The sequence below is a fragment of the Leucoraja erinacea genome, chromosome 18, assembly GCF_028641065.1.
Source record: "Leucoraja erinacea ecotype New England chromosome 18, Leri_hhj_1, whole genome shotgun sequence".
Taxonomy (NCBI): domain Eukaryota; kingdom Metazoa; phylum Chordata; class Chondrichthyes; order Rajiformes; family Rajidae; genus Leucoraja; species Leucoraja erinaceus.
Genome location: NC_073394.1, coordinates 27983249 through 28010778, shown reverse-complemented (window position 1 = coordinate 28010778; position 27530 = coordinate 27983249). Strand labels below are relative to the sequence as shown.

Genomic DNA, 27530 nt, shown 5'->3' with positions numbered 1-27530 from the left:
TGGTAAGTACTCGTTTAATCTTACTATTAAACAACAGGCAATGCTCATGGAAAGCAAATAGCACAATTACAAAGACAAAGATCTGTCCACTGTGTGGTCTCCTGGTTGCCAAACATTTTAACTCACCTTCCCATTCTGACCTTTCTGTCCTGGGCCTCCTCCACTATCAGAGTGAGTCCATGTGCAAGTTGGAGGAATTGCACCTCATAATTGGCTTGGACAGCTTACAACACACTGTCCATGTATCACCTCTTCCCAAGCCAACAATGGGCCAACAATGGGGTCTACCCTTCATTAGTCATCTGTTGCAACCCTGATTTTTTCTGGCCTTTTCCAATCTCCAGTTGCCCCCCCCCCCCCCCCCCTCCTTACTATCAGTCCAAAGAAGGGTTCTGACCCAAAACGTCGCCCATCCTTATTCTCCAGAAAAGCTGCCTGACCCGCTGAGTTACCCCAGCATTTTGTATCTACCTTCAGTACAAACCATCTTCTCCAATTTGCCCACTCATTCAATGGTCTCGGTGGAACAAAACACAAATTGCTCGTGAGCACATGAAGAGCAATGAAATCAACTTCAGGGGGGCCAAGTGAGCGCGAATGGTAATCTATAGACAAAATGTGCCAACATTACAAAGTATAAAACTGACAACACAATAAATGTATAGGCTGAACAATATGAAGAATGTTAAGAAAGCCATGTAGTATGTTTTTGTATTTCTAAAGAATAATGTTTATTTTTGGAAATAAAAATGTTTTGGAAATATTAAAATAAATTCTCAGAGCGAGGAACTGGCTGGGTGGATGACAGGTGGATCAGTTTATTAGGTCCTAGCTATCGTGAAGCAAAAGGGTGGTAAACTGCTGAAGGCCATATCCCTGAACATCGCACGGAAAGTTACAATGGCAAAGAGATGAAACTTATGAAGAAATTCTTTAATAACTTACAACACTAAAGCGGATTATCTCAAATGGATCAGATTGCAACTAACTAGTGAGTGGCAATGGTGCTTTAGAGATACAGCTTCAGACTGCCGAATCAGCGCCAGTACATTCGAATTACCCTACACACTGGGGACAATTTACAATTTTAACCAAAGCCAATTAACCTATAAACCTGCACATCTTTTGAGTGTGAGAAACCACTCGGGGTGCCGCATTGATGGCAGCCTCTGCCTACAGTCTGTCCGTTTTTCAATTTTTTTTAATGTTTTGTCAGTTTTAAAAGTTTGTTTAGGAGATTTCTTTAGCTTTTCTATGTGGCGAGGGGGGGGTAGGATAAGGGGGAAAACCGTTTCCCAGTCACTTCCTGGCCAGGACGCAACTATTCTCCGAGTCGCGTCCTCGCCCCCCCTCCTCGCTGCCTACCACCTGGATTGGAGTGGCCTTTCCTGCCGGGGACCTGGACCAGAGCTTCAGCAGCGGTGGCGGAGCGCTGGATACATCGCGGGGCAGGCGATGCCTTACCTGGATCACCGTTGAAGCTCCGGAGTGTCGGGCCTGCAGCTTCAACATCGGAGCTGTGGTTCGTAGAATTTCCAGTGCGGGCGGCAAAATCGCGGAGTCCTGGGGCCGTTTGCCGAGGGCCGTCAGCATTGAATCTCTGCCCGTGGACTTCGGTAGAAGGGGGCCAATTCGGATGACCAAGCCGCTGAGGGTGTCCTCCAGTCCCGACGTCGGACTTCCATCACCCCGGCGAGCTGGCCTGAACATCGGGCCACCTGTAGCGGCGACAGCGGGGGGTTCGGGAGCCCCCTAACCACGGGACAACAGAGGAGATGACTGAATTTTGGAGCCTTACAGTGGGAAACTTTGATCCCGCTGTGTGGGGATGTCTGTGTTAAAGACCCACATTTCACTGTACCAATTGGTACATGTGACAAATAAATGTATCTTGTGACATCTTGTAAATGGAGGAAACCGGAGCACCTGGAGAAAACCCACGTGGTCACAAGGAGAATGTACAAATACCGTACAGATAGCACCCGTCGTCAGGATCGAACCTGGAACTGTAAGGCAGAAACTCTACCACTACGCCACGGTGCTGCCACTTTGTGCGATCTGTGCACAAAATGTACTAGGTAGACAGAAGTGCTGGAGAAACTCAGCGGGTGCAGCAACATCTATGGAGCGAAAGAAATAGGCAACGTTTCGGGCCGAAACCCTTCTTCAGCAGCATCTATGGAGCGAAGGAAATAGGCAATGTTTCAGGCCCGAAACATTGCCTATTTCCTTCGCTCCATAGATGTTGCTGCACCCGCTGATTTTCTCCAGCACTTTTGTCTACCTTCGATTTTCCGGCATCTGCAGTTCCTTCTTAAACACAAAATGTACTAACACTGCAAAGTATAAAACTGACAACAAAATGAATGTGTGGATGGCACAATATGATGAATGTTAACAAAGGCAAGGTGTTTTGTTTATTACCATAGAATTAAAGTTTATTTTTTGAAATATTAAAAAAAAAAAAAAAATTCTCAGAGCTAGGAACTGGCTGGGTGGATGATTGGTGGATCAGTTTAATAAGTTCTAGGTATTTTGAAGCAAAAGGGTGGGAAACTGCTCAAGGACATACCCCTGAACATCGCACGGAAAGGTACGATGACAAGGAAATAAGACTTATGAAGAAATTATTTAATAACTTACAATACTAAAGTGGATTATCTCAAATGGCTCAGATTTCAATTCATTACTGAGTAGCAACGGAGTTTTAGGCTTCAGAGATACAGCGTGGAAACATGCCCTTCGGCCCACCGAGTCAGCACCAACCAGGGAGACTCAAGAGGATTATCCCAAATGGCTCAGATTGCAATTAATTACTTTGAAGTGCAGCCAGTTTGTTCTTTGAGTAAATGTAGCAGCCAACTTTATACAGAGCAAAAATAAGATGATGACTGACCATGTAATCTGTTTTTGATGGTTGAGAAATTTTGGCTAAATAAATCTTTAAGTATTGCTGCTGGATCTTCAAGATCCAAATGAACCAGGAAAATATTTCTATTTAATCTGTCTTCCACAATAAATAGCATGTCAAGCAATGAAGCAATTCTGTCATCATTGTGGAAGACATGGAGTTAGGACTTTGGCGTGGAACATTTGCTGTATCGTGTTGAGACTTAGTCACGCTGCTATAGGAAGGACAACATTAAGCTGGAAAGAGTACAGAGAAGGTTTACGAGGATGTTACCAAGAGCCTGAGCTCTTGGAAAGGATTGGACAGGCTAGCACTTGATTGCTTGGATTGCAGGAGGCTGAAGGGTAATCTTGGAATTGTGTGCTATGTACAATCTGTACACCATAGATACAGCGCATTCAGAAAGTATTCAGACCCCTTCACTTTTTCCACATTTTGTTACCTAGTATTTTAAAATGGAGTTTTACCGTGGTCCAGGAGTCACATTTAGACCATTAGATAAGAATGGTATTTTTGTTTTCTTAAAGGTCACCATTTTTTTTTACAGTTCCATAGTACCAGGATGGCACATTGGCACAGCGGTAGAGATGCTGCCTTACAATGCCAGAGACCCGGGTTTGATCCCGACTACGGATGCTGACTGTATGGAGTTTGTACGTTTGTCTCTGTGACTGCATGGGATTTCTCTGTGTGCTCCGGTTTCCTCCCACATCTCAAAGACATGCAGGCTTGGGGGTTAATTGGCTTCTGCAAATTGCCCCTCGTGTGCGGGATAGAATGAGTGTATGGGTTAGCATGGACTCGGTGGGCCGAAAGGCCTGTTTCCACACATTATCTCCAAACTAAACTAAAAATCTGGACACTTGAAATTTTTAGATCCAGACTATTTTAGCTATATTTAAGTTCCCCAACAGCTATGTGGGATTTGAACTCATTATTTCAGGTCATTAATCTGGATCTCTAAATTACTCATCCTGTGGTAACCATGCTACTGTACAGGATTAGGTATCAGTCCACTGAATTAAGAGTTACTCAAAACATTACGCGCTAACACTTCCACAAATCTTTTCCTGACCATTGAATTAGTTGAAGGATTTGAGTTTAAATATATAACAGCAGACCATCAGCCATGAATGTACCTAATTTGATTAGCTTCAAAATATGGGCTGGAGTATTTCAACACTAATCAAAAGATGTTTGCTTCCAATTGACTGCAACAAAGAGTGTGTGGAATGCCAGTTGTATGTATGTATGCAGCTGCCGTGTGCAAGAGGAGGCAATACAAGATAGAATCTGCTGTGTTTGGTAAAGCTAAAGAAACTTCCTTGTAGAACACACGCACATGGTGTTGTTTGGCAAGCACCACTTTTTGCCAAAGAACATGCACCTTATGGTTGTTTCACAACATCAGTTGTTTTTTACGGTAGCAAACGGCTTTTTGCTGACAAATGGGCAATCTCCCAATTCCCCAATCTGACCGATTTGGGACTTAGAAAACACATCACGAGGCAATTAAATGATGTATTTACATTTCTGCCCGCACTGCAAAATCCTAGTGTAAACTAACCCGAAGGGTTTGGGCAAGTGAGAGAGCAGTTTCCCACCATTCTGGTTCTGCACCTGTCGCAAATGTATTTGTGTTGAATTTACTAATTGGGCTTCAAGCCTGGCAAGGAGTGTGAATCACGTGATATTGTGACAGAATCATTTGTTCCTGGGCAATGGTTAATTTTAATATCTGGTATCAATTCCTAGCATAGAAACGATGGACAGTGGGTAGCGAACATCAGTACACGTGATGGGAACAAGTGATGAGCAGCCTTGACATAGAATTTCAATCTCATTCACATGGAATTGAATGGCTTCTTCAGTTCACCAGTTCCATCCACAGTGGAGAGGCACATGCAACACAAAACAGATGGATCTCTAGCCATTTGGTGACTGAAAGTGTTTTCTTCACACATTTAAAATCTGCCTGCTGCCATGTGGCAAATTTGCCCCATTATAGTTGGTGAAGCAGGCTTCAACGTGTTAATGAAATAAGACGCAGAATGCTGGGGTAACTCGGCGCATTGGGCCTCATCTCAGGAGAACATGGATTGACAACGTTTTGGGTTGGGATCATTCTCTGTAACTTGCTAATAGAATTGTCTTTATTGTCATAGGCCTCAGACAGAACAATCAAATTCTTATTTGCAGCAGCACAACAGAATATTCAGCACACACACACACAAACCAACAGTATAAGTGCATAAAGACAAAACCAATGCCCCAAACTCTATGGTAGACAAAAGTGTTGGAGAAACTCAGCGGGTGCGGCAGCATCTATGGAGCGAAGGGAATAGGCAACATTTCGGGCCGAAAACCTTCTTCAGGCTCCCAACTCTATGTAGTACAGAGCTTATTTGGTTGTAGTAGTTGATGGCTGTAGGGAAGAGGCTGCTCCTGAACCTAGATGTTAAAGTTCTCAGGCTTCTATACCTGCTTCCTAATGGCAGGAGTGAACTGAGTGTGTGGCCAGGGTGGTGTGAATCTCTGATGATGCTGGCTGCCTTTTTGCGGCAGCGATTCCTGTAAATCCCTACCATGGTGGAAAGGACAGAACCTCGTGATGGACTGGGCAGTGTTCAACACTTTATGCAGTCTTCTTCGATCCTAATGTTAAACTTCTCAAATAATGTTCAACCTCTCAAATCATAGTTCAACCATTCTTCCTGGCTGGACAGCACGGCACACCTCACAGAACTCAGAAAAATTCTGGTTTTAAGAGTGTAATACCAGAAAATTAGCAAGTGGATTAGTCATAAACTGGATGGCCCACCCCAGAGTTTTATTCCATTTAATGAGCATGCTTATAAACATACAAAACATCCGTTAGCCACTCATAATCATATACTAAAGTTTGAATTATGAACGACAATACCTTGCTGGATGAGCCAACTTGATACCATCTGTCCATTAAACTTGCCCCTGAAAGTTAAGTCCAGTCTGAAGAAGGGTTCTGACCCAAAACATCACCTATTCTTCAGAGATGCTATCCGACCTGTTGACTTAATACAGCAATTTGTGTATTTGTTGTAAAACAGCATCAGCAGTTCCTTGCAAAGACTCCACTCATTTAGAATACAAGTACCTTGTTAATGATGTGATAACAGTTTAATGTCTGCCAATCAGTCTTTGTTTATCTTCCAAACAAACAAGTCAAATTCACCTGTTTCCTTCGCTCTATAGATGCTGCCTCACCTGCTGAGTTTCTCCAGCATTTTTGTCTACAGTCAAATTCACATTTCTTCCGGTAATTTTTATTGGACAAAAAGGTACTATTTTATCCTCTTCACTATTACTTTTCCTCTCGGAATATTTTTTCTCTTTCTTAAACCAATCATTATTTCTCCCCATTTCTGTTTGCAACTCTTTCTTTCTTCAAATATTTCTCCCATTATGTTTTGCATCTCTTAAACTAAAAACAACCTCCTTGCTTTTTTCATTGCATTGTTTGATTCTATGTATAGAAATTTTATAGCAAGTTTTACAAGCTCAAAGTGTGTCAGAGCCATTGAAAGATGTTTATCAATTGGAGCACCGCCAAGACCCAAAAACTGATATAAATGATCGGGTAATCTATTATTGAGTGAAGATTAACTATTGAATAGAGAACGGGGGCTTCTCAAATGCTGCCACGGGAGGGTACAAAGTTTCTTGCTTGCTGGTCCAAGTCCGTAATGACTCAGTTGACAACATCTATGTCTTTGAGCCAGAGGATTCAGATTCCATGTTGCAATCTGGAGACAAAGCTCAAACTAATGTCCCTGTGCAATATTACTAATTGCAATAAACTAATGCTCTGTGCAAAACATATTCGACAAACATGCTAGTCATTATTTAGTATGTACCTGGTAGAATAGGTGAGGAGCAATCATGGATATGGTGTATATGAGATTTAAGAAGGGCTTGATTAATTTTCACATAAAGATTTGGTGTGCAATTTTAAAACACAAGATTAGCATTTAAATACTGCTAAGGATTAAAAATTGCGTTAACAAACAGTTTATCACTCCCATTAGAGAGAACTCCTGTGCTTCATATGACTTTTAATGAGATATTAAAGCTCAGAGCTACCTACTCACACAGCACTTTGAGAGAGCCTCCATTTCTTTTAGTTTGGAGTTACAGCGCGGAAAAAGGCCCTTTGGCCCACCAAGTCCACATTGATTCCCATACAGCGATTCCCATACACTAGCTCTATCCTGCACATGACAACTACATTCTTTACCAAAGCCAGTTAACCCACACACCTGCACGTCTTTGGAGTGTGGGAGGAAACCGGAGAACCTGGTGAAAACCCATGCAGTTACAAGGAGAACGTACAAACGTTGTACCGCCGCACCACCTACTCATTTCCTGTCTGTAAACCAATTTTCAATCCATGCACTTTAACCACATGTGATTTTCTATATTACAAATCTCAAATTGTGGAGTACAGAGGCAAATAAATAAATGATGGGTCTTTGTCCCAAATATTATGGAGGGCACTGTATATGATTTTCCTTTCTAAATTCATGTTAACTTTGGCTAATCCTGTCTATATCATCTCAGTATTCTTCATAAATGAATAGACAGGGAGAGACACAGAATAAGAGTCCAAGTATGACAAAGTTATTTGTAAGGTTTCATAAGCAATAGGCGAGACAGAGACAACGATGGAAATAAGTGTGAAGGAATGTTATATTTCAAGGTTTAAGAATAATAAGGACAGTTACTGTCTGATTCTGTAAACGCCTGATAGAACAGATCCACAGAGTTTATTCTTCCAAAAAAAGGAATGAGAGCAATTTGCAAATCTTTCCTTAGTTGCACATCAGGCACACATTTTCCAATGCTCTATAGATTCGGGATAGGTTCCTGTGGATTGTGGGGGGCAGCTAATGTTATCCCACTTTTTAAGAAAGGCAGGAGAGAGAAAACAAGAGATTATAAAGCAATTAACCTGACATCGGTGGTGGGGAAGATGCTGGAGTCAATTATAAAAAATGCAATAGCGGCACGTTTGGATAGCAGTAAACAGGATCGGTCCAAATCAGCATTGATTTACGAAGGGGATATCATGTTTGACTAAACTTCTGAAATGTTATGAGGCTGTAACTAGGAAAATGGACAAGGGAGAGCCAGTGGATGTTGTGTACCTGGACTTTCAGAAAGCCTTTGATAAGGTCCCACATAGGAGATTAGTGGGACATTAGAGCACATGGCATTAAAATTAGAGCACATGGTATTGGGGGTAGAGTACTGACATGGATAGAAAATTGGTTGGCAGACAGGAAACAAAGAGTAGGGATTAACGGGTCCCGTTCAGAATGGCAGGCAATGACTACTGGGGTACCGCAAGGCTCGATGCTGGGACCGCAACTATTTACGATATGCATTCATGATTTAGATGAAGGGATTAAAAGTAACATTAGCAAATTTGCAGATGACACAAAGCTGGGTGGCAGTGTGAACTGTGAGGAGGATGCGATGAGGATGCAGGGTGACTTGGGCAAGTTAGGTGAGTGGGCAGATGCAGTTTAATGTGGATAAATGTGAAGTTATCGACTGGTAGCAAAAACAGGAAGGCAGATTATTATCGGAATGGTGTCAAGTTGGGAAAAGTGGGAGTACAACGAGATCTGGGGGTCATTGTTCATCAGTTGCTGAAAGTAAGCATGCAGGTACAACAGGCAGTGAAGAAAGCTAATGGCATGTTGGCCTTCATAACAAGAGTAGTTGAGTAAAGGAGCAAAAAATACCTTCTGCACTTGTTCAGGGCCCTAGTGAGACCACACGTGGAGTATTGTGTGCAGTTTTGGTCTCCAAATTTGAGGAAGGACATTCTTGCTATTCAGTGAGTGCAGCGTATGTTCACAAGGTTAATTCCTGGGATGGCGGGACTAACATATGTTGATAGAATGGAGCAACTGGGCTTGTATACACTGGAATTTAGAAGGATGAGATGGGATCTTATTGAAACTTTTAAGAATAAGGGATTGGACACGCTAGAGGCAGGAAACATGTTCCCGATGTTGGGAGCGTCCAGAACCAGGGACCACATTTAAGAATATGGGGTACGCCATTTAGAACAGAGATGAGGAAAAACGTTTTCACCCAGAGAGTTGTGAATCTGTGGAATTCTCTGCCTCAGAAAGTAGTGGAGGCCAATTCTCCGGAAGCATTTCAAGAGAGAGTTAGATAGAGCTCTTAAAGACAGCAGAGTCAAGGGATATGGGAAGAAGGCAGGAATGAGTTACTGATTGTGGATGATCAGCCATGATCACAGTGAATGGCAGTGCTAGCTCAAAGGGCCGAATGGCCTGCTCCTGCACCTATTGTCTAATGTCTCTTGTCAATCTGAGATCACAAAACTTCTAAAATCTAAAATCATCAATGTTGCATGTGGAAGATGACCCCTGGGTCTATAAATAGTGCTACCAAAAGGCAGCAGGTATAGAGCAGGAGGGGCCACAGTATAGATTCCTTGGACTTATTGCACTAATAATTGTAAAGAGAAAATAAACTATATTGGATTACCAGAAATGAAATCATTTATAGAGCTGGTTAGACACAAAGTGCTGGAGTAACTCAATGGGTCAGGCAGCATCTCTGGAGACAAAGGATGCTTTCTCCTTTTTCTCCAGAGATGCTGCTGCGGACCCGCTGAGTTACTCCAGCACTTTGTGTGTCTCTCTTTGGTATCCGAGTTACTCCAGCACCTGCAGTTCCTTTCTATACAATTATTTATAGACCTTTTGGGAATTAGATCAAAGAAGGAATAAGCGTTCAACGTGTTAACAGTACAATATGTTATCTTGGCTTTCCGCGAAGAAAATTTACTTAGCAGCAAACCGTTTTGTGAAAACACACCCGAGAAATAAATCGAGCATAATACAACCGACATGCAATAAATCACTTCAAAGTGATAAAGTAACAGTAACTTCAGTTCAAAAGTGATTTAGTAGTCATTAATCAGTTTGGAATATCCTGAGGATATGACTATGAGCCCATTAAATGCAAGCTTTGCCGATGCCAGAAAATACAACATCCCACAAGCACACCCTTATTATTGATTGTGCTGTAAAATGCTCAGTAGTTGCCAAGATTCCTGAAGACTTTATGGCGGCTTGGTGGCACAGTGGTAGAGTTGCTGCCTTGTAGCTCCGGAGGCACGAGTTCGATCCCGACTACGGGTGCTGTATGTACGGAGTTTGTACGTTCTTGGAGTTTGCTCCGAGATCTTTGGTTTCCTCCCGCACTCCAAAGACGTACGGGCATGTAGGCTAATTGTCCCTAGTAGTAGGATAGTGTTAATGTGTGGGGATCGCTTGTTGGTGGGCCGAAGGGCCTGTTTCCGCACTGTAACTCTAAACCTCCTTACAGTTTTAATCGTATTGCAACTGGGAGTGCGAAATTGGGCTTAGTTTAATATCCCAAATGCTGGAAAGGGTGAAGTAAAGATTTACAAGGTTGCCAGGAGAAGTTGAGCAGGATGTGATTTTATTTTTTGGAACGCAAGAAGATTAAGGAAGATCTTATTGACACAGTCACACAGTCTTTTACCCAGAGTAGGGGAATTGAGAGCCAGATGACGGAGGTTTCAGGTGAGGAGGGAAAAGATTTAATAGGTACCAGAGGGGCAACTTTTATTTTTTACATAAAGGGTGGTAGGTATATGGAAACAAGCTACTGGAGGATGTAGTTGTGGCAGGAACATAATAAATATTTAGACAGCTACATGGATTGGAAAGGTTTAGAGAGATATTGGCCAAATACAAGTAAGTGGGACAAGTGTTGATGGTCGGCATGGGCAAATTGGGTCAATGGTCCTGTTTCCATACTCTATGACTATGAGAACTTGTGTATCCATTACAGCACTCTGTCAATACTGCCCTGCTATCCTGTTATGTGTTTCCCATCCTCAATTTAGCAGTCATCACAAGCTCTCATCTCAGTTTCCATGTAATATGCTTTAAATCCACATTCCAAAGATGCATAAATATAATCTAGCTGGGTAGTACAAATGGAGTGCAGGTTCGTCAGACACAATAAGATATCAAACCAAGTTCAGACAAATATTATAGTCAAGAACTTCAGGAGGATTCTTATTGAATCTTCAATAAGATCAGAGGGATCTTATTGGAACATATAAAATTATTAAAGGATTGGACATGCTAGAGGCAGGAAACATGTTCCTGATGTTGAGGGAGTCCAGAACCAGGGGCCACAGTTTAAGAATATGGGGCAAGCCATTTAGAACAGAGATGAGGAAAAACCTTTTCACACAGAGAGTTGTGAATCTGTGGAATTCTCTGCGTCAGAAGGCAGTGGAGGCCAATTCCCTGGGTACTTTCAAGAAAGAGTTAGATGGAGCTCTTAAAGATAGCGGAGTCAAGGGATATGGGGAGAAGGCAGGAATGGGGTAATGATTGTGGATGATCAGCAATGATCACAGTGAATGGTGATGCTGGCTCGAGGGGCCGAATGCCCTGCTCCTGCACTTATTGTCTATTGATTGCCTGCAATACATGGCTAATATTTATCTTTCACTGAAAATCTTAGCATTAACTGTATATTTTTCTTTACATTCAACCTCCCAAAGTGCAAAAACTCACACTTGCTTGGATTGAACTCCATTTGCCATTTCTCTGCCCATTTTTGTAGCTGACCTATATCCCACTGTACACTTTGAGAGCCTTTCTAACTGTCCGCAAATCCACAACTAAATTTGGTGTTGTCTGCCAACTTGCTAACCAACCTACATTTCATCTAAGTATAGAAACAAGGAAATGCAGATGCAGGTTTGCACAAAAAGGACACAAATTGCTGGAGTAACTCAGCAGGGTCAGGCAGCATTTCTGGAGAATATGGATAAGTGACGTTTCGGGTCAGGTCCCTTCTTCAGGCCTGAAACGTCATATATCCCCGTCCTCCAGAGATGCGACCTAATCCACTGAGTAACTCCAGCACTTTGTGTCCCTTTGTGTACATTTAAACCAATCTGTATTTGGGCTCCTCAATGTAAATACCGTATACTGATCTTGAAGAATAAGTGTATCATTGCTACAATTGGAAAGACCCTGAACTTCTAGAAGGGGTGAAGTGAAACGGCAGGTTGAGACATGGGAAGGCAAGGGGTATGTGGGTGAAGTCACAGTAAACTGTGCATCCCAGAAGAAATAATCCCTTCAGAATGCCCATATAGCCTTCTGGATAAACTCAATATATTCTACGCTCATTTTGATAAGGAGAACAGTGATGTTCCATACGATACTGTCTGATGGTATTGTAATCTCAGTCACCAAGTCATGTCAGAGGCCTCAGAAAGCATCTAGACCCGATGGTATATCTGGTCAGGTTTTCAAAACGGGCCAACTGGCTGACATTTTGCAGACATCTTTAACCTCTCACCACTGATGTCTGAGGTTCTCCCTTGCTTTAAAAGGGTATCAATAATACTGGTGCCCAAGAGAGGGAAAAGATTTAATAGGAACCAGAGGGGCAACTTTTTTTTTTTTACATAGAGGGTGGCAGGTATATGGAAACAAGCTGCTAGAGGATGTAGTTGTGGCAGGAACATAAGAAATATTTAGACAGCTACATGGATACTGGTTACATGCCTCAATGACCACCGACCAGTGGCATTAACATCCAAGGTGATGAGATGCTTTGAGAGGTTGGAGTGTTTGTAGTGCACGTCAACTCCAAATTGTACCTGGGCCCACAACAATTTGCCTACCACCATAATAGATCAATGGAGGACACAATCTCGCTGGCTCCCCCACTTTGCACTGGATCACTTTGACAATAAAAACACATATGTCATGTGTTTCGGCCTGAAACGTCGCCTATTTCCTTCGCTCCATAGATGCTGCTGCACCCGCTGAGTTTCTCCAGGATTTTTGTGTACCTTATGTCATGTGTCTACCTCCTCTCCCAATAGTTAGTACACTCCCATTCAGGCAACAACCTGGATCTATTTAATTTGAAGCCTACTTCAATTGAGAGGTATTGCTTACATGACCAGTTTACCAGTTGAGGATTTTTTTTTTAACATATAATTACTGACATAGTGTGCACTTAAAATCTAACAAAGTTAAGAGCTTCTTAACATTCAATTAAGTGCGTTGCAGGCACCCACCACCCTTTGTATAAAATCACCTGCACTGCACCACTTCATTAAACTTTATCCCTCTCACCTTCAAACTACATTAATAGTTTCCCATTTCCACATTCCATCAAAATTTAGCTGGATGGAAGAGATACAGAACATAAATCAGTACAGCACAGGAACAGGACTGGCACAACAATGTCCTTGTTGAACATGATGCCAAGTAATGCCTGCACATAATCCATATGTCTCCACACCCACATGTCTATCTAAAAGCCTCAAATGCCTCTATCACTTCAGTCTCCACCATCACTGCCGACAGCGCGTACCAGATACCCACCACCCTGTGTAAAAACAGTTGCCTCGCGCGTCTCCTTTAAACTTTGCCCCTCTCACCTTAAAGCTATGCCCTCTAATTGCTAAAAATAAATAACTACAATAATGTTTATTCTCATGTTATCATGAGGAGGTCTAAGCACCTGTCATCTGTCTAGATACCTTTTCCCTCCATTTATCTGTGACTAGAGGGCAGGCCATCCTAGACTAGGTATTGTGTAATGAGGAGGGATTAGTTGGTGATCTGGTTGTGCAGAGCCCCTTGGGCAACAGTGACCATAATATGGTGGAATTCTACGTTAGGATGGAAAGTGACACAGTTAATTCAAAGACGAGGGTCCTGAAGTTAAAGAAAGGAGACTTTGAAGGTATGAGACGGGAATTGGCTAGGATAGACTGGCAAATTATATTTAAAGGGTCGATGGTGGAGATGCAATGGTAAAAATTTAAAGACTACATGGATGAACTCCAGAAATTGTTCGTCCCTCTCTGGCAAAAAAAAATAAAACAGGGAAGGCAGCTCAACCGTGGCTAATGAGGGAAATCAAGAATGGTGTTAAATCCAAGGAAAAGACATATACACTGGCCAGAGAAAGAGGCAAACTGGAGGACTTGGAGAAATGTTAAATTCAACAGAGGAAGACAAAGGGGTTAACTAAGAGGAGGGGGTGGGGGGGAAAGGGCATGAAAGAAAGCTTGCGGGGAATATAAAAACTAACTCTAAAAGCTTCTTCAGATATGTAAAAAGGAAAAGATTAGTGAAGACAATTGCAGGTCCCTTACAATCAGACAGGTGAATTTATAGTGAGAAACAAGGAAATGTCAGAACGGTTAAATGAGTACTTTGGTTCTGTCTTCACTAAGGAAGACACAAACAATCTCTCAGAAATACTCGGGGACCGAGGATCTAGTTTGAGGGAGGAATTGAAGGGATCCACATTAGTCAGTAAATGGTGTGAGGTAAACTATTGGGACTGAAGGCAGATAAATCCAAAAGGCCTAATGGTCTGCATCCCAGAATACTCAAGGAGCTGACCCTAGAATTGTGGATGCATTGGTAATCATTTTCCAATGTTCTCTCGATGCTGGATCAGTTCATGTGGACTGGAGGGTAGCCAATGTAACTCTACTCTTTAAGAAAGGAAACAGAGAGAAAACTGGGAATTATAGTCCAGTTAGCCTAACATCGGTAGTGGGGAAGATGCTGGAGTCGATTGTTAAAGGTGTTATAGCAGCGCATTTGGAAAGCGGTGACAGGATCGGTCAAAATCGGCATGGTTTTATGAAGGGGAAATCATGCTCGACTAATCTTCTGGAATTTTTTGAGGATGTAACAAGTAGAATGGATAAGGGAGAGCCAGTAGATGTGGTGCTGGACTTTCAAAAAGCCTTTGACAAGGTCCCACACGAGAGATTAGTGTGCAAAATTAGAGCACATGCGCATGTGGGTAGGGTATTGACATGGCTAGAGAACTGATTGGCAAAAAGGAAGCAAAGTAGGAATTAATGGGTCCTTTTCAGAATGGCAGGCTGTAACTAGTAGGGTGCTGCTAAGCTCACTGCTGGGACCCCAGTTATTTACAATATATATTAACGATTTAGACGAGGGAATTAAATGTGACATCTCCAAGTTTGCGGATGACACAAAGCTGGGTGGCAGTGTGGGCTGCGATGAGGATGGTATGAGGCTGCAGGGTGAATCGGATAGGTTGGGTGAGTGGGCAGATGCAGTACAATGTGGATAAATGTGAGGTTATCCAGTTTGGTGGCAAAAACAGGAAGGCAGATTATTACCTGCCTGGTAGGTAAACACAAAATGCTGGAGTAAATCAGCGGGTCAGGCAGCATCTCTGGAGAGAAGGAATGGGTGACGTTTCGGGTTGAGACTCTTCTTTAGGCTGTTTATCTGAATGGTGTCAAATTAGTAAAAGGGGAGGTGCAATGAGATCTTGGTGTGCTTGTACATCAGTCACTGAAAGTAAGCATGCAGGTACAGCAAGCAGTGAATAAAGCTAATGGCATGTTTTCCATCATTGCGAGAGGATTTCAGTTTAGAAGCTAGGAGGTCTGCAGTTGTACAGGGCCCTGGTGAGACCACACCTGGAGTATTGTGTGCAATTTTGGTTCCTAATTTGAGGAAGGACATTATTGCTATTGAGGGTGAGCAGCGTAGGTTCACCAGGTTAATTCCCGGGATGGCGGGACTGACATATGATGAAAGAATGTGTCGACTGGGCTTGTATTCACTGGAATTTAGAAGAAATGGGGATCTTATAGAAACATATAACATTCTTAAGGGATTGGACAGGCTAGATGCAGGAAAAAACTTTCCCGTTGTTGGGGTAGTCCAGAACGAGGGGAAAAAACTTCACCCAAAGAGTTATGGATCTGTGGAATTCTCTCCCACAGAAGACAGTGGAGGCCAATTCACAGGATGTTTTCAAGAGAGAGTTAGATATAGCTCTTAAGGTTAAAGGAATCAAGGGATATGGGGGAAAAAGCAGGAACAGTGTACTGATTTTAGATGATCAGCCATGAACATATTGAATGATGGTGCTGGCTTGAAGGGGCAAATGGCCTACTCTTGCAGCTATTTTTCTATCTTTCTTTTCTATGTTTCTAAATGTGGACATCACTACCTAGGCTAGCAATTTATTGCAGAAAATGAATGCAGAAGCTCACACACAAGATCAGTCATATCTGTTAGGTGACCTTTCATCAGATCAGTTCTTTCGTCATTGGTTAGAAACATTAACTTTGTTATTTTGCCACAGGTACAGCCTGTCTAACTGTGTATTTGCAGTAGTTTCATAGGTTAATCCTAATATTTTCCCCCTTATACATGTGTGATTAACCAGCAGGATAAATATCTCCCATTTCCTCCTGAACATCAGGTGTTATTAATAAAAGTGAAAAAGGCTTGCGCTTGTGGCAGAGGATCTAGATCTGTTGACGTCCAAGATGTGGTTCCAACCACCGTGGTATAACTTTTCTTCCTCCATATTCCTTGGCCATAAACTTCAGATTTACTTCCGAAATTCTCTACTCTTTGGTTATTCAGCTGTAACCATCCATTCCTTTTCCGTGTTGACATTTTAGTTCCGTGGTTTATTCGTTGTCACCTTCCTTTCCACAGCAACATCAGGTGTGTAATTTGTTCATCACTCCACTGATCCGAAATGTTCCCCTTGTACTTGTCCTGGTTATTACCTCGAACATCTTTTAGGGTTGATAGGGTAGGGGGGCTGCATAATGATGCAGTTAATAAGGCTACTGCCTCACAGCTTCAGAAACCTACGTTCGATTGTGACCTCAGATGCTGTCTGCGTGGAGTTTGCACGTTCTCCCTACCACTGTGTGGGTTTCTTCTGGAAGCTCCAGTTTACTCCCACTTCAACAGATGTGTGGGTTTGTAAGTTAAATTGCTCCAGGGTACAGGGAGTGGATACAAAAGTGCCAAAACATAGATCCAGTGTGAGCAGGTGATCAATGGTTGGCATGGACTCGATGGGCCAAAGGACCAGTTTCCATATCTGTATATTTAAATTAATTAATCAATGAAAAGATTGGTGGGCTAAAAAGTTATCTCTGAGGTTTTGTTTCTCTTTACAGCTGTTGACTGGCCAGTTGAGTGCTTGAGTCTGAAGAAGGGTCTCAATCCAAAACATCACCCATTCCTTTTCTCCAGATGCTGCCTGTCCTGCTGAGTTACTCCAGCACTTTATGTCTATCTCTGAGCGTTTACCACCTTTGCCTGCTATTATTTCATGAAAGCACTCCTATTATTTACAGAAAAATTGAGCAAACAAACAAGGCACTGTCATTGTCTCATTGCCTCCATAAATGATATATATTAAACAATGTCACTCTGAAACACAAGATGCATAAAAGGGCCCCCTTTTACAAGATCCTGTTTCCTTTCCAGCGTTCCTGAACTCCTACCAGCCTTAAAAGAGCACTAAGTGAATAGACAAACCTCAGGGATTCCCATAGCACTGCTCTTTGACGACTTGTCGGAAGAGGCATTGCTTTCAATTTTATCAAAGAGGTAAATCTACTCTTGAAGCAGGAGAATCGACCTCTGTGCAAACAGGAAGGCATGTAATGTGGTTCAATTCTTTCCAGAGGCTGCCAGACAACCTTTCCATATTCAATATTTTCTTATTCCAATTTTCATTGGTGCTGTCACTTATCTTAATTGAATCAATTGCTCCAAATTCTCCAGCCATGGGTTGATGTCCAATTCAAACATAGTTGAGTTTGGTTGAGCTTATATACAGAGCGGAAACAGGCCCTTCGGCACACCAAGTCCGCGCGGACCAGTGATCCCTGAAGATCAACACTATCCTACATACACTAGGGACAATTTACAATTTCTATCAAGCCAATTAGCCGACAAACCTGTATGTCTCTTGGAGTGTGGGAGGCAACAGAAGATCTTTGAGAAAACCCACGTGGCCACGGGAAGAACGTACAAACTCAGTGCAGACCGCACCCATAGTCTTGATCAAACCCGGGTCTTTGGCGCAGTAAGTGCTGCAAGGCAGCAACTCTACCGCTACACCAGCATGAAGCCCTGACAGTCAATTTGACATAGCTTTCATCATGCTTGACATGGATGAAAGTTCAAGAATTTTAATCTGGTTAACATCAGTGACCCATCACCAAGTAATATCAGGCAGATTTACCACTCCATGGCGCGACACTTGATGCTGGAACTGCTTGGTACAGGGCAACTGGGGTTAATGACAGATTAGGATCTTAAATAGGGAACAGCGGGGACGTTGCAACTGGTGCTCTTGCCATTGAGTTGGGGGAAAAGTAAGCAACAAGCAACTGCAGATGCTGGTTTACGAAAAAAGACGTTCTCCAGAAATGCTGCCTGATCTGCTGAGCACCTCCAGCCCTTAGCATCATTTTTTGGGGGTGGGAGGGGGTAGGGCTGGGGGAAAGCAGTGTTAACATTACCCCTCTTTCACTACCTTGTTACATCTAGTGAAGTCTTGGAATCAAGACTGTCTAAAAGGTCGGAGGATGCAGATTCAATAACTTTCAAAGTAACATCTTTTCAAAGAGCCACTCATGTATCATTTTAAAAACATGTCTCTCTCCTCACTGATGCTGCCTGGCCTGATGATTATTTCCAGCATATTTGACTTTTTTTTTTAAACCCTTCTGGTTCAGTCTTGTGTTGGGCTCCTATAGCAGGTAGATTTCCTTGAGGCGCTTAGTATACCAACTTCATTACCAACTTTATATCTGAATTATGAACCCTAATCTGAAGAAGAGTTCCGATCCGAAAACTCACCCATTCCTTTTCTCTAGAGACACTGGCTGACCCGCTGAGTTAATCCAGCATCTTATGTTTATCGATGTGGTGGCAAGTTCCACATACTAAGCATCTCCTCCTGTGGTCTTTCTCCTGATGGCCACATCAGTCAGTATCTGATATTTATGGTGATATTTTAGGAAATATGTTCTCTGAGCCTACTCTTATAATTTTTATCACCCCCCCCCCCCCCCCTCCCCCCCCTGCCCTCCATCTCAGTTTGCTTTCTTCCCGAGTGGGTGGCAATCACTCTCCCTTCAGTTTTTGGGTAAAACATCCTCAAGGTGGATGGGACTTATTTTGGGCACCACACACTTATATGAGAATGAATTATCAACCGTACTTTGACTTTTGCATCAGCATCAGTATGATGACACCAAACCATGTCACCAAACTGATGAAATGGGTGGAAAAAGTGACCCATTTCACGAGCTGTTGCACAGAGCATATTAATAACTTGGAAGATCGTTAGCTTGTGTATTTCATCACGACATTATTCCCATTGAAGTGGAGTAATTATACAAGAATTGACCCTCACCACCCGCTCCCATCGGACGGTTATGAAAGTAGATCGATGAAACTTTTTCTTTGATGATTTAGCTTCCCCGTCTGGTCGAACCCCCACTGAACTGATCAAGAAACCAAACAACCAAGATCACGAATTCTCACAAGAACAACCTTATAACAGCTTCTTGAGAAGGTGGAGACAGCAAATGTAATAACATTCAAAGTAAAAACATCTTTCAGAGAGCCACTCTTGTATCAGCCATGATCACAATGAATGGCGATGCTGGCTCAAAGGGCCAAATGGCCTCATCCTGCACCTATATTCTATGTATCTATGTATCATTTTACTATTCTAAAGAAATTGATAAAATCCGAAGAGAATATCAAGATTTATTATTTACGGCTGCCTCTGGTTGTCCGGCTGTGGCGGCCAAGTCAATGGAAGATTTTAAGGCGGAGATTGACAAATTCTTGATTAGTACAGGTGTCAGGGGATATGGGGAGAAGACAGGAGAATGGGGTTAGGAGGAAAAGATAGATCAGCCATGATAATATGGCAGAGTAGACGATGGGCCAAATGGCCTAACTCTGCTCCTAAAGCTTATGTAGTCTCACAAGATGTTCAAAGCATTTAAAGGGGGTTTGTGCCATTTACAAATATTACTTATAAAATAATAATATTTAGCAAGGTAAATCACTGCGAGTATGATTGGCTAAGATAGGGAGAACAAGGAAGAGAACGTCCAGCACACACTTTATCTGGAACAACTCGGCACATCAACCAAACCTTTCCAAACAATGAACAATACGAACCTGACCACAACATTCAAACCGTTCACCAAGGTGAACATACAACATAAATAAATCAGTTAACATCGAGTCCTGTACAGATTCCGATGACCTCTTGCAAGTACACATTAGTTCATGGGCTAGCTTAAAAGAGCGAAGTGGAGTTTTACCGCCTCAGACAAACCTCGCCACCTTTTCTGATAAATAACTCTACACCTTGGGCCATTTTTAACGACTGCACAAGTTACAGCAACGCAGTGAAGAAGGGACATATTGAAAGAAAAAACCATTGACACCTTAAAACAGGAGAGATGGCGGCCGACTTACTAACTAGTGAAAATAGTTCATGCAAAGAGACGACTCTGCAGTTCTGATCCGCTAATATGGTAGGAAAAGTTAGACACTATTTAAGACATCGCTCTCCGAGATCCGCTAAATGCACAATAAAACTTCAAAACAGATAGTCTACTTGTCATTCATAACATCGACTTAGATATAGAACGTTAAACTATTTGGAAACTCGTCCATTCCACTTTCTTGGAGAACGGGCGAGTTTGCAGAACATGCTATTGTTATTTTAGTGAACTTTACTCACACTGTGAAGTGGTAGATGAAACATTTCCAACCAGTGGGCCGTTCTAGAAAGTTGTAAGTTCTGCCTTGGAGGTTGACCTTGGAGATGAAGGGCTTCCTGACGTTGTACACCGCCATCTGGGTGGGTAGGGTGATGGCTTTAGCGGGAACGGGGGGGTCGATGATCACCTCGTCAGCGCCTCGGTTGTCCGGGTTCTTGTACGCCGTGCACTCGGGGATGTTGCTCCCCTCTATGCTCGAGTCCTCAGACATCTCCAACATGGTCGGTCTGCAGACCGCGCCGTCCGCCTGGGAAGTGGAGGCACTCCATCGTGGCTTGGCTTCGGTGGACATCGGTGTGGGAGGGACGTTCAGGCAGGCGGTGGTGGCTTCGGGCCGTCACACGGAGCGCAGCTGAGGGAGGGAGACAGAAGGGGATTAGGAGGATGAAGCTAGTGGGACCATGTCAGAACTCAAGAGGCGGGTGTGAGTAGCCCGCTCCTCCAACCCCCGATAGTGTAGAAAGAAGGAAGAGAGACCACGAAGTGTTGGGTCATCGGCTGTTGAGATATCTGGCCGAGACGCGTATCCCGCTTTGTGTAGGATGAAGGTGAAAGCAGGATCTTGAGAGGCTACAATCGAAGAAGAGAGGGGAGGCAGCGGGCGCTTAAGACATGTGTGTATAGTTCTCTGAACAAGGCTAGGGGATAGGAAGGGTGTGGGAGGCAAGTACAAGGAGGAATCGCCGCCTGGCGAGTTTTTACAATGTGTATATTAAGGAGACCCGCGAGAACTCGGGTTGAGCAGACGGCGGGGGGGGGGGGGGGGGGGGGGGGGGGGGGGGGGTAACGTGGTCAGAACCTGGAAAGACTTGAAATGTAAACAGCGGGCGGTCAGAGATGGATGAAGCGCGTCATTTTTACATCAGCCCTGAACCCACGCGAAGAAAATTATCTCAAAGAAACATCGCAACACAGAACCAACTATTCTTTAATCAGCTTGTTCATCACCACATTTACTAATTGAGTAACTAACGTGATTGCAACTTCTTTCAAACCGAAAATCGAATACTAGAGGACTTCGGTTTAAGGCGAGGGAAAGATTTAATAAGAACCAGAGGGGGTATTTTTCCACTTAGAAGGTGGTGGGTGCATGGAACGAGCTGACAGATAGGGTAGCTGATGCAGCTTCTACCGCAACGTTTAAGAAACAATTAGACAGGTACATGGATAGGACAGGTTGAGAGAGACATGGGCCAAACGCAGGCAGGTGGGACTAGTGTAGATTGGACACGTTGATCGGTGTGGACAAATTGAGCTTCTTTCCCCGCTCTGTGTCAAAATAAGACAACCGCTCTGTGACAAAACTTAAAAACAGTTTGACAGTTCCAGGTTTCCTAAGATTAACGAGATATGGAGGATTTAATTGACTGATTTGAAGATAATTTTGTGAATTCAGTATTTCTTTAATATCATTTTCACTGAGTACTCGCATAGAGAGAGGAAACGAAAAAAACGTTGCTCGATCAGTTTCCATTCAGTGTAATTAATAAAAAAAAGGATAAATACATAGAGCTTTAAAAACAAATTAAAATTAAAACAAAACAAAAAAGAATCAAGGTGCAAATCATCCTCTTTAAAAATATGCAGCGGGACGCCTCGGGTCGCATTCAAAGCGAAAGAGTGGCGGAACGAGCTTATGGTTCGGCTGCTGACTGGTTCGGCAGCTCGGCCACTCTTTCACAGTGAGTGCTCAGGGGGATGACAGCCCTGGAGCGGCGCGGCGCGGTGGGGACACACACCTGTCAGTGGGCTGGTACTGTGGCAGCGGTGCCGGACACCAGGGCAATTCTTTTACAGGTGTTTGCAATAGTTTTTTCGTTAAAGCTAATCTTCTCTCTCTCTTGGTGCTGTGTTAACCTGGACTCGACTCGGGGATAAAGGGGAAGCGCTCGCTCGGCGCCTTCACACCACAGCCGGGAGAGAGAAGGAAGCCCTTTCTTTTAAAAAAAAAACCTGAAGTTACACTCACCGAAGCAAAGCAGGCAGGTGACTGTGTGCTGTGGCGGGACTCTCTCTCTCTGCTCCCCAATCCTCAACCCCCACCATCAAAAAAAAAGGGCTCCTCCACTTGTCTTAAAGCAACAGCAGCCGCGGTCGAGCCGGCGACACTTTGTGGCCTTTCTTCATGTCTCCGGCGAGGGGAAGAAGCGCCAGGAAGGGAGGCGAGCCGAACCAGGCAGCGATGAACTACTGGCAGATCACGGTGTCCTCTGGCCCGGCCTTGCGACTCGCTGAACTGTAACTAATCCGACAACAACCCCGCGCTCCCACAGCGTCTCTTTAAATGGGACCTGCGAGTGACTCGGGGCGTGGTGGATCACTCACACTTCACGCTTTGAGGGTGTGCCTTACCCCCTTCTCGCTCACCTGAAACAAAGGGAGGAGACTTGTGGTGAAATTCTTCACACTGTTAAACAGGACGTCCCAGAGCGCGGGGGAATCCAACGCTTAAATCGAACTTGAGATACAACAACGGCAGCCCCTTTGACACACCAGTGTGGGTTGTCTTATTTGGGAAGAATTGCTTCACACAGACAACACACACACACAACACACAGTCACAGAGCTCCCCGCTACACAAAAATGCTGGAGAAATGGTGCACAGTCACAGAGCTCCCCTTCTGATTTCTCATCCGCTGGAATAAATCACCTAACATAGACGCAAAAAGCTGGAGTAACTCAGCGGGACAGGCAACATCTCTGGAGAGAAGGAATGGGCGACGTTTCGGGTCTAGACCTTCTTCATTGGGGAGAAGGGGAGGGAGCGATTATTCTTGTTTCAGTGAAAGTTTGGAGAACGCCGGCGGTTTCAACTGAGATTTAATGAATCTCGTCTCCTGCGTCGCCACCGAGAATCTGGTTTCGGTCCGCTACAACCGGAGAGGCAAAGGTCACAGTCATTGGAAATTATTTGCTCTTACATTTGGAGGTGGCACAGTCAGTGGAGTGAGCTGCACAGCGCCAGAGACCCGGGTTCAGTCTGTGGAGTTTGCTCCTTCTCCCAATCCCTTCTTTGGTACTGACCTTCCCACCATCGAACGGATCGACAGGAGTCGCTGCCTCAAAAAGGCAGCCAGCATCATCAGAGACCCATTACTTGATTAGTCATAGAGTGATATAGTGTGGAAACAGGCCCTCACTTGATTAGTCATAGAGTGATATAGTGTGGAAACAGGCCCTTCGGCCCAACTCGCCCACACCGGCCAACAATATCCCAGCTACACTACTTGCCTGCGCTTGGTCCGTTTCCCCTCTAAACCTGTCCTATCCATGCACCTCTCTAATTGTTTCTTAAACGATGGGATAGTCCCAGCCTCAACTTCCTCCTCTGGCAGCTTGTTCCATACACCCACCACCCTTTGTGTGAAAAAGTTACCCCTCGGATTCCTATTAAATCTTTTCCCATTCTCCTTAAAACCATGTCTTCAGGTCCTCGATTCCCCTACGCTGGGAAAGAGACTCTGTGTATCTTCACGATCTATTCCTCTCATGATTGTGTACACCTCTATAAGATCTCACCTCATCCTCCTGCGCTCCATGGAATAGAGACCCAGCCTACTCAACCTCCCCCTATAGCTCACTCCATCTAGTCCTGGCAACATCCTGGTAAATCTTTTCTGAACCCTTTCAAGCTTGACAATATCTTTCCTATAACATGGTGCCCAGAACTGAGCACAATATTCTAAATGTGGTCTCACCAACATCTTATACAACTCCAACATGACCTCCCAACTTCTATACTCTATGTTTAGTACGGGTGTAAGAGGTATGGGGAGAAGGCAGGAGAATGGAGCGAGGAGGGACACGTAGATCAGCCATGATTGAATGGTAGAGTAGACTTGATGGGCCGAATGGCCCAATTCTACTCCTATCACATGACCTTATGACCACCCAGGCCATATACTAATTTCACTCCTACCATCGGGAAGAAAGTATAGGAGCTTGAAAACTGTAACATTCAGGAACAGCCTCTTCCCTACAGTCACCAGACTATTAAACACTACAAACTCCAAATAGGCTCTGAACTATACACACTTGGGACATTATATTTGACTTTTCACTACTATTGTCTATTTATTTGTCTTTTTTGTGTATACTGAACTTTTTTGTGCAGTTTACTATAGGTTTTACAGAGTACTATGTTGACATATCTGTTGTGCTGCTGCAAATAAGAATTTCAATGTTCCATTTCGGGACATATGGCAATAAAATACTCTTGACCACGTGGGATTCCTCTGGTTTCCTCTCACATCCAAAGACATGCAGATTGCTGGGTTAACGGAAACAGGTCCTTCGGCTTTCTGAGCCCACGCCGGCCATTCATCTCTTGTTCACACTGATTCTATGTTACCCACTTTCCCATCCATTCTAATTACTAGTAGTCAATTAGCCTACAAACCCACACTTTCTTAGGATGTGGCAGTAAACCAGAGCACCCATAACAAACCCATGTACACATAGGGAGAATGTGCAAACTCCACACAGACAGCACACGGGGTCAGGATGGAACCTGGGTCTCTGGCGTGGTGAGGCAGCAACTCTACCACCTGACCTCAACATATCAGCAAGATTTATGGGAGATTCCCTTTGATCCTTAGAAGACAGGACGAAAGTGGTCTATAACTACCCTGGCTAAATTCTGAAGGAGGGTCCCAACCTGAAATGTCACCCATCATTTTTCTCCAGAGATGCTGCCTGACCCTGGACTACACTTCTTCCCACCCTGCTTCCTGTAAGGACTCCATCCCCTACTCCCAATTCCTCCGTCTACGCCGCATCTGCTCCACGGATGAGGCGTTCCACACCAGGACATCTGAAATGTCCTAATTATTCAGGGAACGGGGGTTCCCCTCCTCCACCATAAATGAGGCTCGCACCAGGGTCTCTTCCATACCCCGCAACACTGCTCTCTCTCCCCATCCCCCCACTCGCAACAAGGGCCGAGTTCCCCTAGTCCTCACCTTTCACCCCACCAGCCGTCACATACAAAAGGTAATCCTCCGTCAGTTTCGCCACCTCCAACGTGACCCCACCACTCGCCACATCTTCCCATCTCCCCCCATATCTGCCTTCCGCAAATACCGCTCCCTCCATAACTCCCTTGTCAATTCTTCCTTTCCCTCTCGTACCACCTCCTCCCCGGGCACTTTCCCTTGCAACCGCAAGAGATGCAACACTTGTCCCTTTACCTCCCCCCTCGACTCCGTTCAAGGACCCAAGCAATCGTTCCAGGTGCGACAGAGGTTTACCTGCATCTCTTCCAACCTCATCTATTGCGTCCGCTGCTCTAGATGTCAGCAGATCTATATCGGTGAGACCAAGCGGAGGTTGGGCGATCGTTTCGCCGAACACCTCCGCGCAGTCCGCAATAACCAAGCTGACCTCCCGGTGGCTCAGCATTTCAACTCCCCCTCCCACTCCATCTCCGACCTCTCTGTCCTGGGTCTCCTCCATGGCCACAGCGAGCAGCACCGGAAATTGGAGGAACAGCACCTCATATTCCGTTTGGGGAGTCTGCATCCTGGGGGCATGAACATCGAATTCTCCCAATTTTGTTAGTCCTTGCTGTCTCCTCCCCTTCCTCAGTCCCCCTCAGTCCCCCTGCTGTCTCCTCCCATCCCCCAGCCTTCGGGCTCCTCCTCCTTTTTCCTTTCTTGTCCCCGCCCACCCCCGCCCCCGATCAGTCTGAAGAAGGGTTTCTGCCCGAAACGTTGCCTATTTCCTTCGCTCCATAGAAGCTGCTGCACCCGCTGAGTTTCTCCAGCTTTTTTGTGTAACCATGCTGCCTGACCCGTTCAGTTACTCTAGCACTTTTTGTCCAATTGTCAAATTGGGTACATCTACAATACATGACACAATCGATACGCCAAATAATTGTGGAATTATGCAACATGAAAGTGAGACATTTGGTCTTTAGCCAGTTATTTGAACAATACTTAGACTCATTCTGCCATCCCTTCCCAATAGCTTGCTACTTTTCCCTTTTCAAATATGTATCCAGTTTCATTCTGAACAATATCAAAAAATTGTTTCACCAGGGGAGTGTGATTCACGTTATTAAATACCTGAACCATAACAATAAATTCTCAACTTTATATTGTCCTTTTGTGTTAATCGTAACTGGAATGTATTCATATGGATCATTAGATCGGCATCATTAGATCTGCTTTATTTGTCATGCTTACAATGACAACAGATACTTGGGATCATTGAGAATTGAGTTAATTTTCAAGGCAGTGAATGATCTGGGTTGAAAAACTAAGAGCTTTGCACAGAGGCGGCACGGTGGTCTGTGGTAGAGTTGCTGCTTTACAGTGCCAAAGACCTAGGTTTGATCTTGACTACGGTGCTGCCTATATGAAGTTTGTACATTTTCCCCGTGACCATGTGAGTTTTCTCCGGGTGCTTCTCTTTCCTCACACAGTCCAAAGATGTACAGATGTGTACCTTAATTGTTCGGTAAAGATTATAAATTGTCCCTAGTGTGTAGGATACTGCTTGTGCACGGTGGACGGTGTGGACGAAGGGCCTGTTTCACGCTGAATTTCTAAACTAAACAGACAAAACTAAAATATATTTGGGAAATGGCTGGTGTGATTTCAAAGAATGACAAAAAAAAAGCAGAAAAAAGGTCTGCTTTAGAATATTGATAATTTGGCTCATATCATATTAGTTATGAAGATTGTTAAGTTGATGATCAAATTTGAAATCTGGAACTCCAAAATAAACAGATGCCTCTCCCTGGCCATTCACTCATTGCTGGGACAACAAGGAGACCTACATCAGACCTCTATTTATTGACTCTACATCTGTCTTCAATACCATAACCCCAACCAAACCTCTCTGCTAGGAGTCAGCATACCCGTCTGCAACTGGATCCTTGAC

At 44.0% G+C, this 27530-nt stretch overlaps 1 protein-coding gene across 1 annotated transcript in view; it reads right to left on the bottom strand.

Annotated features, from left to right (window-relative positions):
* The window catches only part of LOC129705854 (potassium voltage-gated channel subfamily KQT member 1-like), a 633448-nt gene extending 609879 nt beyond the window's left edge, over nucleotides 1–23569 (bottom strand). The window contains exons 1-2 of the mRNA XM_055649698.1: nucleotides 22615–23569; nucleotides 20606–20997 (exon numbers count right to left, since the gene is read on the bottom strand). Of these exons, the coding sequence (XP_055505673.1) occupies nucleotides 20606–20937 (332 nt within the window). The 5' untranslated portion in view covers nucleotides 20938–20997; nucleotides 22615–23569. The remainder of the gene's footprint in view (nucleotides 1–20605; nucleotides 20998–22614) is intronic.
* Nucleotides 23570–27530: the final 3961 nt, after the last annotated feature.